The 12,941-nt window shown below is 40.4% G+C and overlaps 1 protein-coding gene across 8 annotated transcripts in view; it reads left to right on the top strand.

The window, feature by feature from the left end:
• The window catches only part of GALK2 (galactokinase 2), a 157,500-nt gene that overhangs the window by 72,793 nt on the left and 71,766 nt on the right, over positions 1-12,941 (top strand). Inside the window, exon 1 of one of the 8 annotated variants that reach the window (XM_051822385.2) lies at positions 6,175-6,387. The exons of the other annotated variants lie outside the window; for them this stretch is intronic. Within the exon in view, the coding sequence (XP_051678345.1) occupies positions 6,178-6,387 (210 nt within the window). The 5' untranslated portion in view covers positions 6,175-6,177. Of the gene's footprint in view, positions 1-6,174; positions 6,388-12,941 lie in introns of those variants that run through there. 8 annotated transcript variants of the gene reach the window in all.

Below are 12,941 nucleotides of genomic sequence, written 5' to 3' on the forward strand. Positions count from 1 at the left end.
TCTTTTAGGAATAATTCATAGAAATCCATGTTTCCATGTAGGCTGCCTTTAGAAATTTACATTGATTTGCTTCAAGTTTTGGAGATAACATTGTTGGTATCTCTCTTATTTCTGTTTCACACATTCACACACATACACACAATTACATGGATTGCTAATGTAGCACTTAAAATTTTCCTTCAAACTGTTTATTATTAGAAACTTTTAAAAGTACAGAAAATGGCCGGCGCTGCGGCTCAATAGGCTAATCCTCTGCCTTGCGGCGCCTGCACACTGGGTTCTAGTCCTGGTTGGGGTGCCAGATTCTGTCCCGGTTGCCCCTCTTCCAGGCCAGCTCTCTGCTGTGGCATGGGAGTGCAGTGGAGGATGGCCCAAGTGCTTGGGCCCTGCACCCCATGGGAGACCAGGAGAAGCACCTGGCTCGCCGGCTGCGGCAGCCACTGGAGGGTGAACCAATGGCAAAGGAAGACCTTTCTCTCGGTCTCTCTCTCTCACTGTCCACTCTGCCTGTCAAAAAAAAAGTACAGAAAATGTGGAAGAGTCAATGAACACGTGCACATTGTTCATTTAAATCCATATAAATGTTTGCCACATTTGCTTTTATCTTTCTTTTTTTTCTGATCCATTTAAGAGTTAATTGCTGGGGCCAGTGTTGTGGCATACTAGGAAAAGCTGTACTTTGTTTTCCAGCATCCCATATGGGTGCTGGTTCATGTCCTGGCTGCTCCACTTCTGATCCAGCTCTCTGCTAATGGCCTGGGAAAGCATTGGAAGATGGCTCAAGCTCCTGACTCCTGGCTTCAGCCTTGCTTTTCCTCTGCCATTGTGGTCATTTGGGGAATGAACCAGCAGATGGATGATCTCTCTCTCTGTCTTTCCCTCTCTCTCTCTAACTCTGACTTTCAAAATAAATAAATAAATCTTTTTTTTTTTTTTTTTTTAAAAGTTAATGTAGACATCACCGCTGGAGACTTCACTATGTATCTTCTGGGAGCAAGGCTTGGAAAACCCAACAGTGGTACAATATTATTATCTAAAATGCAGTCCATATTCAAATTTCCCAAATACCTCAATAATCATGTCTTTTATAACTTTTTTTTCTGTTTTTTCTTTTCCTTTAAAAAAATTTTTTTTGATCCAGAATCTATTCAAGGAGAGAGGTCTTCCATCCACTGCTGCACTCCCCAAATGGCTGCCACGGCTGGAGCTGGGAGCCAGGAGCCTCCTCCGGGTCCCCCTCGTGGGCATATCTTGTAGGCCATAGCAGAGAGTGGGGCAGAAGAGGAGCAGCTGGGACTCGAACCAGCATCCATATGGGATGCTGGCACTGCAGGTGGTGGCTTTACCCAGTAGGCCACTGCACCGGCCCCTCATTACATTTTAAAAAAATATTTATTTATATATATTTGAAAATCAGAGTTACAGAGACAGAGGGAGACACACACACACACACACACACAGAGCAAGAGAGAGAGAGACAGCGAGAGAGAGGAGAGAGAGAGAGATCCTCCATCTGCTGGTTCACTCCCCAGATTGCTGCAGCAGGCAATGCTGGGACAGGCCGAAGCCAAAAGCCAGGAGCTTCATCCCAGTCTCCTGCATGAGTGCAGGAGCCCATACACATGGGTCATCTTCCAGGGCTTTCCTGGACATAAGTGGAGAGCTGGATCAGAAGTGGGGTAGCTGAGACATGAACTCGTGCCTATAGTGGATGCAGGTGTTGCAGGCAGCAGCTAAACCAGCTAGCCCCAACACTGCAGCCTGTTCTCCACTTTCTAGCCTCTGTCATTTAATTGTCATGTTTTTTGAGCTTCATTTATTTTTGAGCACTCTAAACAGTTCCCCAGCTTTTAGCCTTTTATGACATTGGCATTTTTGAAAAGTCCAGGCCAATTTTTTCTTTTGAGTGTTGTCAGTGGGGGTGGGGGTGGGATCAAGTCCTCAATTTCATTTTGTCATGTGATTGCCTTATTATTAGATTGAGGCTGTTTCGCCCCTCAGGAATATAATGTAGTGGCAGATGTTCTTATCAGTGAATCACATTATATGTAAGTTTCTCTTTCTCCAATTATATGTTTTTTTTTTTTTTTAAAACAGTATTTAGATAGGTAGAAATCTGCTACCTATCCAAAAGAATGCTTTAGTTTAGGTGTGTGATATAAATTCCCCATTAAAATGTGGCCTTTTTGTTAATAGTTATTTTAAAAGTCTAATAAAAGTGATCACAGACACTGATATAGTCTTCTATTATGTGTTTTAATAAATACAATACTCAATGCATATTTGTTGAATGAATGAAAATACCAATGACTTAAAAATCATAGTCTCAATTTTGTCAAGGAATTAAAATTACTCATTGTTGCACTGCTATTTAAGTACTTTTATGTTCCCCTTCATTGTTTTGTTTAGGAAACGAAATGTACTAAGCTTGGGATAAACTGTTTGAGATGTCTAACATAAAAATAACCAAAGCAAATGTAATTTTAAACTGTCACTGTGTATATAGGGTCACATTATTTCATTTGCAGTCACTCAGCATTTGTATATATCATATTTCAGGGTAATGGCATGGGAAGGCTCCAAGGAAAATACCAGGCAACACGAATTTGGTTTGACCAACAAATATTTACATGTCTCTGTATCTCTAATTATTGTAATCTTTTAAGGGGTTTATACTACACAGGCTTAATTCTTTAAAACTTTATGTTGGATTCAGAAAGGTTGGTCAGTAGGCTATGTATCTGTAAACATGATAATGCAGCCTGTCTAGATAATGTTGGTGTAAGCCAGAGCTTCTGCAGGGAACAGGTGAACTTGAGAGTGCCCTGCCTATCCCATGTGTATGTGCAATTTATGTGTATTTAACCTTTTTCCCCCCTTCTTAGGTGTGTGGGGTTGATAGAAATCAGGACTATCATTTGATCTTTTTTGGCTTCTCCAGTCATGTAGTTAGTACAATGTAGGAAGGAAAAGATAAATAGTTCAGGCCTTTGCTTAGTAAGTTGATGTATCAGGCAGATGGAAACATGTATGGTTGGGTACTGAACCATTAGCATGTGTTTGCTTACTCAATACCATCCATGTCACTTGGCATGTGAGGTAGCTGACTGGTTTAATGGGCAACCCCCATGCCCAACACATATATTAAGGCTCCCCAACATATAGGATCTCAGAATAACCCCTAATCTCACTATAGTACTTCTTATTTTATATCGCAAGGATATTTCCTTGTATACCACCATTAGGTTTTCAATCATAGAGCCTATCTCTTGTAAAATTTGGACCCCAAAAGATCCACATCACAACTGATTTAGATCAGGCAGTTTTGTGTCCAGCTGAATTAAGAAAAAAAAATGTATCATTTGCAACATGATAATTCCTGGATAAAACAAAAATAATTATTTGAGCTTTTATGTAGTATAACCATTTGAGAGTTTAAAAATTTTACAATTAGATCTAATCCAGAGAATGTTAATGTATTTACATTTATTGAGGAGTTATTAAGTTGTAGGTAGGGCTAAGCTAATAATATGCTACCTTCCTCTCCTATGGCTGATATTTGTTCTTCCTAGTTGGAATGTGTGCCACACTAGTTGTCAAAATTGTGACTGTTTTCTCTAGTTTTGTGTATTTGTTCCTAGTGCTGAGTTTCTCCACATTACTAACAGGCTTTGTCTGTCTTACACATATATGAAAATATGTTCCATATATCCAAAGCTGTCAATTAGGAGAGTTGTTATAGTGATGATACTAGTAAAGACTGTCTCTAAATCCTACACTTGAACTTCCTAAATTTTGTTCCCTGCCTTGTACATTCTCACCTGAGAGGTGAGAGTTTTAAGACAGGGAGTGGCAAGGAGTAAAAGGGACAATGACACAGGGTACACACCTGTAATCCATTATAATTCCCAGTTTGCAGATGAAGAAACTTGTATGAATTAACCACTATGCTATACCAAGAAATACCATGATAGAGTGGAGAGTGAAGAGTGTGTAACTCAGGTTCCAGGAGGCCAGGAAAGTTTCCCAGAGGAGCTGCTGCTTGAAGTAAGTTCTGGTGATAGAGCCATTATGAGGTGAGAAAGGTTTAAAATTTTGTTTCCTCCCCCTGCTGGATCCCCAAAAGCTTTAATAGTGCTTTGCCCACACTTGGCACTTAATGCATGGTTGTTAAATAAGTGCAAGAATGAAGGACATTTCCAAAGACTTAAAGACATAGGAGAACATAGCATATTCAGAAAACTGAAAGTAGTTCACTTTGACAGAATCATGAACCATGTGATAAAAACAACAGGAATCTGTAGTACAAAGAATAAGCAGGGGTCAGATCATAAATCTTTTTTGTTTTTTGGTAGAAAGTCTATAAGATACATACTTTGGCAGCATGCAGAAGCTTAAGATTGGTGAAACTATAGAGGACATAGATGATTATGGAGCCTAGGAAAGCATAATATGTGTGAGTAGCTTCATCTGAAAAAATCTCAGTGGAACAAAATGTTTAAAATTGTTTAATATTTGAATATTCTTTGGGCTCCTGTGAAGAGAAGCATTTGAAAATGCAAAGGTGAATTATTATAATTTTTGATGCCAAAGAAAGATCACTCAGTCAAACTATCTTGAATTAAAAGGAATTGCTCTAAGTCTGTGTCTTGAAATGCAAAGGTGGATATGTAGTTGTTGCAGAATCCCAAAACCTGGGTCTGTTTTCCTGACATGCAGAAAGCCAATCACTGACATTGAAGTGGTAGAAGAAAGTAGGTATTTATTTTCAAAGCTCAGAGCAAGGAGATGGGCAGCCATTGCTTGATTCTTGGACTCCCTGAGGAGTTAGGAGTAAAAGTTCTTGTAGATTGAGGTTGAAAAGTGCGTGTTCAGCTTGTGTGCAGGCTCCTGGTCAGTCCACAGAGCTCATGGCCTTCCTTGGATTAGTCAGCAACAACCATGTTCTTTTGAGAATTTTGATGATGACAAATTGGGCTTCTGTCAGTCAGATGGTAATGACTTCTTGCTCAGGGCCTGGGGTCCTAAATTCTTCAAGATGAGACCAAATATCAAGATGTTGTCTATAGGGGTGATAAATGACCTCATGAGTCTCGTCATCTGGGACCCTCTGGGATCAGTTGAATAACTCCTTCAATTTAGAGAGTTTATTTTAGTAAGTGGTTTGATTTGCAATGTAGAACCAGGGCAAGGAAACTTAAGGCTAAAGGAGGGAGGCTGGGAGACTGAGGCCTGATGGTGTCTGGCATCTGTGTCCAAAGGCACTGTATAGGGACTTGATTTCATAGTTCAGCTTTTGCTGTGAAACAAACCCTCCCAAAACTTAGTGGCTTAAAATAACAACCATTTGAACTGGGTTCAACTTGACAATAATTCTGCTTATCTTGGCTGGGTCATTAAAACATCTGCTCTCGGCTGCTGGTCAGCCAGGCAGTGCTCATTCTGGATTGGCTGGTTGTCAGCTGGGCTGATGGGGATTGCATATCTCTCATCATCCTTCAGGCTAGCCCTGGCTTGTTCAAATGGAGGTTTCAGGCTTCCAAGAACAGCAATAGGGCAACCCCAATGTACAAGTGCTTTTCAAGTGTCTGTGTCCCATATGCCACTGTCCCAGTTAGCTAAAGAGAGTTATACCCCAGATTCAAGAGGTGGGGAAATAGATTCCATCATTTAAAAAAAAATATTCACTTATTTGAAAAGCAGAATGTCACAGAGAGAGAGAGAGAGAGAGAGAGAGAGAAAGAGAGAGAGAGACACAGACAGACAGAAATCTTTGATCTGTTGGTCTACTCTTCAAATACTTGAAACAGCCAGGGCTAGACTAGGCTGAAACCAGGAGTCAAGAACTCCATCTGGGACTCCCACATGGGTTGCAGGAATCCAAGTACTGGGACCATTATATGCTGTCTTCCAGGCACATTAGTAGCAAACTGGATTGAAAGCTCACCGTAGCTGGAACTCAACTAGGCACTCTGATATGGGATGTGGGCATCTCAAGCAGTGGACCAATGAGCTGTGCCATAATGCCTGCCCTATGTTTCATCTTTTGATGGAAGGAGTTGCAAAGTCATATTGCAGGGGTGTGAGAACAGGTAGGGAAAGGATTTGTGGCCATTTTGCTGTTAAATATGTGGAGTATCATTGGGTTTCAGGAAAGTGCAGGAACCAGAAACCTGAATGTGGTTAACTCTGCTTCTCTCACTTGCCTTGTTCTTTTTGCTTCTCTCTTTCATCCATCTGTCCTCAGATCTTCTTGCTCTACTTCTCTGGTCCCTGTGTAGATATGGGACAGACTCAAATTCTACCAAACTGGCTCTCTCTTCCATCAGGAAGATGCTTCTGGAGAAGGAGATCTGGAAGGGAATCTATCTGGTTATTGTTTTCAAGGTACTCACCCCTGGAACTATGAAATGTGGTGGCCGGGTGGGTTGGGTGGATGGGAGGGAGAGGATTAGTGTGTGAATTTGGCAAACAAGAATTATATTCTTATCTGTGGTCGTTGGTAGGCATGGGAGGTTTGAGAAAGGGGGAAAAGAGGGAAGTGCCCCTCCAAAATGGTAGAGATAGGGTGGTTAGATATACATCATGACACCTAACAACACTAAGCTGTATCAATAATACATTAATTTCAGGGAACTGAGAGTAAGGCTTGGAACCTTGGAGGAAAAAGAGATAATGGGGTAAAAACCATTATGGAGGAGGGATATTTGAGCAAAGTAAAGGAGTACATGTTGTTAAAGAAAAAACATAGCAAGGCAGACTCTCTTCAGGACCATTGTGATAGGTAGGGGGACCCAGTGGGGGAGAGAGATTTGGCTAACCCCTCAATACAGCATGGACTACAGCATAGGCTACTGGGAAGTTACTGCCAAGGAGCTGGGGTGGTGCTGGTGGTCGCAGTCAGTGGATGGAAAATTACTAAGGTGATCAGGAGCCACACTAACTTAGCAGATTTATGCTGAAAGCAGGCTAGGGTGATCAGATGTCACCTGTGGGGAGTGGGTAGAAGATATGAAACCTGATCAGACATCAAAAGTGATCAGATACCAGGGGGTGGGGGGAATTTCTTGCTAAAATTGGGTTTTAGAAGAATGTGAACAGATGTGCCTGGTAGATGGCTTAGGAATCTGACTAAAGTTGGGTCATGCAAAGGATCTTTGCCAAGGTCTTCTGTCTCCAGGGCTCATTCAAAGAAGGGGAAACATCAATCTCTTTGATAGGGGCAGTAGCGAGTTCCTAGTGACAGACTGAGAAATTTTCTCTTTGTGAATAGCTGGGGTAGTTTTTACTCAGCTCTCTTTTCTTCCACATAAAATATCGTTGGCTTGATAGTGTGTTGTTTCTATTTTGGAGGAACTTTTTGGGTCCTTTATGTTCTCCTTTCCCTGTTAACACTGTAGATATTTTGATAATTATTTGCACATTTCCCATGAAATAAATCAGGAAAATGGAAAGACATGAAGTTCTTACCATCTCATATTTTTGTCAAAGAATAAAGTTGAAAATTACTGGCCAAAGTGAGTTTTTTTTATTTTTATTGTATTTTTTTTCTATGTCTTAGCACACAGAAATATAAGGGAGAATGAGATTGATCACCTATTATAAAATCCTAAATGAAGCAAAAGAAAGTAATATTTCACTATCCAACACACACCAATGTTGTGCAATGAGTGAATAATTAATCAGTTCCAGGGTATTCATTTGGTACTCATTCACTTTTTAGGAGCAGATTTTTATCTTTTAATATGACAGATTAGTAGGAGAATGGGAAATTGACCTTGTTCATTTATTAAATATTCATTGATTAACAAATTGTTGGATATTAGAACTACAGAAGTGAATAGACTACTTTTCCACCTCATAGAGCTTAGAATAATGGAGATCAAAATTAAACAAACATATATAAATATCTATACAAAGACTGATGAATGCTGAAGGAAGTAGGTTATGAGAGAGAACTCACTTTATATGGGGAGGGTAGTTTTTGGGGATGTCTTAGTGGAGTAAGTTGAGGTGTACAAGAAGGTGAAGGAATCAGGAGGGAAAGAGGGAAAGAACAGAGCTGAGACCCAAGGCACAGATGTTACAAGAACCGTGGCTGATATTGCAGGCTGCTGTGAGGTCCAAAGGCAGAGAGCCTATTATCCACCTTGCAGAGCACTGCCCTTACTGGGATCTCATGGAACTGATCACCATCTTTTCTTCCCCTTCTCTCACATTATCTCCATTTAGACAATGTTAGAGTTTCTTCCATGTATGGAAATTGCCTTACCAGTTGGGCTCATCTTCTGGTCCACATTAGATCCTGTTCTCTTAGAAATCATTTCCTCTTGTTTTTAGCCCATCTACTAGTAGTTTACTAAACCATTGACTAGCATTTCTATATATCTAGGAGAGTGATTATGCAATATCATTTGCAATATTGTCTCTATTTTCATCTTAGTCTTTTTTTGAACACAGCATTTATAACTTTTATAATTTTGAGGAATATCAGAAATGACTTCATTTAAGGAACTTAACAGGGAATGAAAATTTAGGGAGATGCAGTCAGAATTTACTTTCCAAAGGGTAAATTTTCTTGGTCAGTTTTTTATGCCTTTTGGATTGGACTGTCCTTGGACTGTGATTCATAATTAGATTGTCTGCCCATGAAAGTGGATATTGGGTCTTGGCCCTTCTTTTGGTTCTCCCACAGTGTATGGTGTAGAGGTCTAAATATGTCTTTGAAAGTGCTCTATAAAAGATTGACTGGATCTGCAACAGAGCTGCCCTTTCATAGGGCATGTTGTACAGTGCAGGCAGGGGGCCTGGGATGTTGCATGGAGGGTGAAGGTAAGCTCTTGTGGTGTGTCTGAAGGGACCTAATTAGGATGATGGAGTCTAGAGTTGTGTCCAGCAATCCACATTTTTGGAACACAGGAAATTTTCCACTTTTCATGAAGTTCTTTTTTAACTTCTCTTCCCCACAAAGGGCAGGGAATTTGAATTGGCTCTAGGAGTTCTATATACATCTTCATCTTTTATGGAATGTAATGTCATTAAGAGTTTAAAATCTGGAGGAGGGCAAAGAAATATACAGTTTTTCCAGCAGTTGGAAATTAACAGGCCCCTGTCTCTGAACCCCAGATCTCTGGAGTCCTCTCTTTGAGTACATGCATACTTCGTCATCTAACCTGAGCAAAATTCTACTTTTCAGCATTCATAGGAGGTAGTTTTCTAGCTTCTCTGCTTGAATAACTCCAGTGATTTCACCGCTTTACAAAATATTCATTCTTGGATGACTGAATGTATTAGAAAAAAGTTTTTTTTTTTTTTTCAACTTTTAAAAGTCATTTTAGGGGCTGGTGCCGTGGCACACTAGGTTAATCCTCCGTCTGTGGCGCCAGCATCTTATATGTGTGCCAGTTCTGGTCCTGGTTGCTCCTCTTCCAATCCAGCTCTCTGCTGTGGCCTGGAAAAGCAGTAGAAGATGGCCCAAGTCCTCGGGTCCCTGCACCCACGTGGGAGACCCAGAAGAAGCTCCTGGCTCCTGGCTCCTGGCTCGGGATTAGCACAGTTCCGGCCGTTGAGGCCATTTAGGGAGCGAACCAACGGAAGGAAGACCTTTCTCTCTGTCTCTCTCTCTCACTGTCTGTAACTCTACCTGTCAAATAAATAAATAAATAATTTTTTAAAAAAGTCATTTTAATTATTTAAGAGAGAGAGAGAGATTGAGAGATTGATTTCCTATTCACTGATTCACTCCCCAAATACCTGCAATAGCTGGGGCCGGGCCAAGCTGAAGCCAGGAGCTAGGAACTCCATCTAGACTTTTCATGTGGTAGAATGGAGCCAACTGCTTGAACCATTACCTTGTGCCACCTAAGGTGTGAATTAACAGGAAGCTGGAATTGGGAGTAGAATAAGAGTTGAATCCAGACATTCTGATATGGGATGCAGTATCTCAGTTGGTGGCTTAACCACTGCCAAATGTCCCTCCCCCACATCTTTTTTATACTGAGTAAAAATATATGTGTTCTGCAGACATTAATCCTAATAATTAAGATGCTGTTTAAGATGCCTGTTGCCTCACTTCAGGTTACTTGAGTTCCACACCCAGCTTTGGCCTCTGACTCCAGGTTCCTGCTAATGCAGACCCTGAGAAGCCATGGTGATGGCTCAAGTTAATTGGGCTCTGGCTACCCACATGGGATACCTGGTTTAAGTTCAGGGTTACTGGCTTCAGCCCTGACCCAGACCCTGCTGTTGTGGGCATTTGGGGTATCAACCAGCAAATGGGGTCTCTTTGTCTATATTTCTATCTCTCTGTTCATCAATAACCAAAAAAACCATGAAAACAAAATCTACCTTTTCTACCTAAATTCTCAATTTTTTCCTTCTTTAGAATTTGAATTCTTCACAGTATGAAAGAACCTGTCCTGATGCCTCTTATTCTATTTTTTTTGCTTATTATTTTACTTTATTTTATTATTCTTTATTTAGATCATATATTCACTGATCTTGCAACTATTCCTTACGGAATACGGTTACTGGACCTCCTCCTTATTCTTCCCCTTGCTTCTTAGAATGTGTTCTTATCTTCATGTGACTATTCCATCTGAGGCCTGTTATGTCTTATTTTTTTCCTTTTCCTTATACGTAATACCCTTTTGCTTTCCTTTTAAAAAAGTCCAGGGGCAGATATATAGCACAGTTGTTAAGTCACCACTCAGGATGCCTACATCCCAGATCAGAGTGTGTGATTCATGTCCTAGCTATTCTTCTTTGTTCAGCTTCCTGCCAATGTGCACCCTAGGAGGCAACAAAGAATGTCTCAAGTACTTGGGTCCCTGCCACTTCACGTGGGGAGGCCTGGATTGAATTCTGGCCTCCTGATTTTGGCCCCCAAGCTCTAGCTGTTGGGAACTGAACCCGTGAATGGAAGATATTTCTAGCTCTTGTTTTCTACCTTTCAAATAACATTAAAATAAATAAATAAAAATTTTAAAAAATCTAGGAACTAACTATACAACCAAGAATATTTATTAAATAAGGTTAATATGTTAGAAGTAGACTATCAGGGCAGAGGAAAGAAGAATGAAAACATACCAACTTAATTATTTCATGAAATTTTTTTGTTTAATCTTATCTACTGAGGCTCCTGGAAGCCAAGATAAAGAGGGAAACCTAGTAAGTTTTATAGATCTCATAGAACAGAATAGAAGGATCATTTCAGCCCTTCAGAAGAGGCTTTGTTTTCCCCTAGTGTGCTAAATTCTCTAATGCATTTTTCACATGGATTCTTTACAGCACATAAAAACGTAACTGTCTTAGCCTATTCTCTGTTGCTGTAACAGAATACCTGAGACTGGGTAATTTACAAAGAAAACTTATTTCTCTCATGGTTCTGGTGGCATGGAAGCTCAAGATTGGGCAGCTACACCTGGTGGGGACCTCACGTTGCATCTTGATATTGTGAATGACATCACATGGTGGGAGCACATGAAGGCATCGCAAGAAAAGGGGACCAAACTTCTGAGACAGTGACCTCATTCCCGTAGAGAAGCATTAACTATTCTTGAGGGCACATTGCTAATGACCTCAAAGACTTTTTAGACTCCACCACTTCTTAATACCATTTCATTGGGATCAAACTTCCACATGAGTTTTGGTGGAGACAGACTGTTTTCACTTAATCGAAATAATGAAATGACTCTCTGCAACAGTGTGAAAACAAATGCAAAATTGTTATTACCATGACTGCTTCTTAGAATAATTTTTGCTAGATGCTCATGGCATAACATTTGATAACAACTCAGTAAAATAAATTCGTTTCATGTAACACACTTTGAACAACCTCACCATTTCCTGGCCTTAAAGAATCTTTCAACTTCATGTGAAAGTCTTTGTGAGTTGACTCTTGTATACCACAGTCTAATATATACATTGTGTTATATATATTTGGTTCACAGGTGGGAAATGTCTGGCCTGTGGACCATATAAGGCCTACCAAATCATTTGGTCTGGCTCTGCCAAGGCAACCACAGGAGGGATTAAAAAGTCAACAGAACTACAACAAGCTAATTTTTAAGTTGATAATTTTGTATGGACCATATAGCCCAGAATGATGTTATAAATATCCAAAGGCCCTTGGCAGAAACAGGTTCCCCATACCCTGATTAGACAATGATGCATGGGAGTAATTTTCTTGCCCCTTTTGGTTTATGTCTACATTTGTATTTTCAGATTCATATTAGGAAAGTCAACAGGTTTTGGTTTTTATTATTATGATGCTGGGGGTAGCAGTCATTAAGTAAGTGAATGTCCCTTCTTTACATTGTCCTGGAGAGTCTGGATTGGTTACAGTGGGGGTACCTGCAGTGTGGACTAGTGTGGGACAGGAGAATGATGCTGAAAACACAGTGTGAAAAACCTTCCCTTGGGGAGTGGGAGGGTCCCTCTGATCATGGGAGGATGTGTAGTCCCAGGACACACTTGCCAAACCACAGCGATTGTAGGGCTGCCATCCATTCATTATTATCATCATTACTTTGCCTTTTTTTTTTTTTTTTGGAATGTTAGAGCCAAAGTAAATGGTCTGCCTGCCAAGGAAGCGACACTAGCCTTTACAACGGTGTTGGAGGCCCCGTTGGTATTTAGTAGCAGTGTTTGGGTCATATTCTTGTCAGACTCCATCAATCTGGCCAGGCTGCTCCCTCCTGTTCTCACACCACAACCACTTCTTGGCAATTCTCTCTTCCATTTACCCAATAAATGTTGTATTTGTTTGCTACCTACCCCTACTTTATTTTTTAAGAAGTTAAACAGAGAAAGGGGCTTAATTAATTGTGATATGTGAGAAATAAGTGTGTTGGAAAGGCTTTTTGAAGTTCCTAACTTTTGGGTTCAACTCTTTCCCATTTAGAGATAAAGTATACTATTGTGCTTAAAAGAATACAGTC

The sequence above is a fragment of the Oryctolagus cuniculus genome, chromosome 12 (genome assembly GCF_964237555.1).
Source record: "Oryctolagus cuniculus chromosome 12, mOryCun1.1, whole genome shotgun sequence".
Lineage (NCBI taxonomy): Eukaryota > Metazoa > Chordata > Mammalia > Lagomorpha > Leporidae > Oryctolagus > Oryctolagus cuniculus.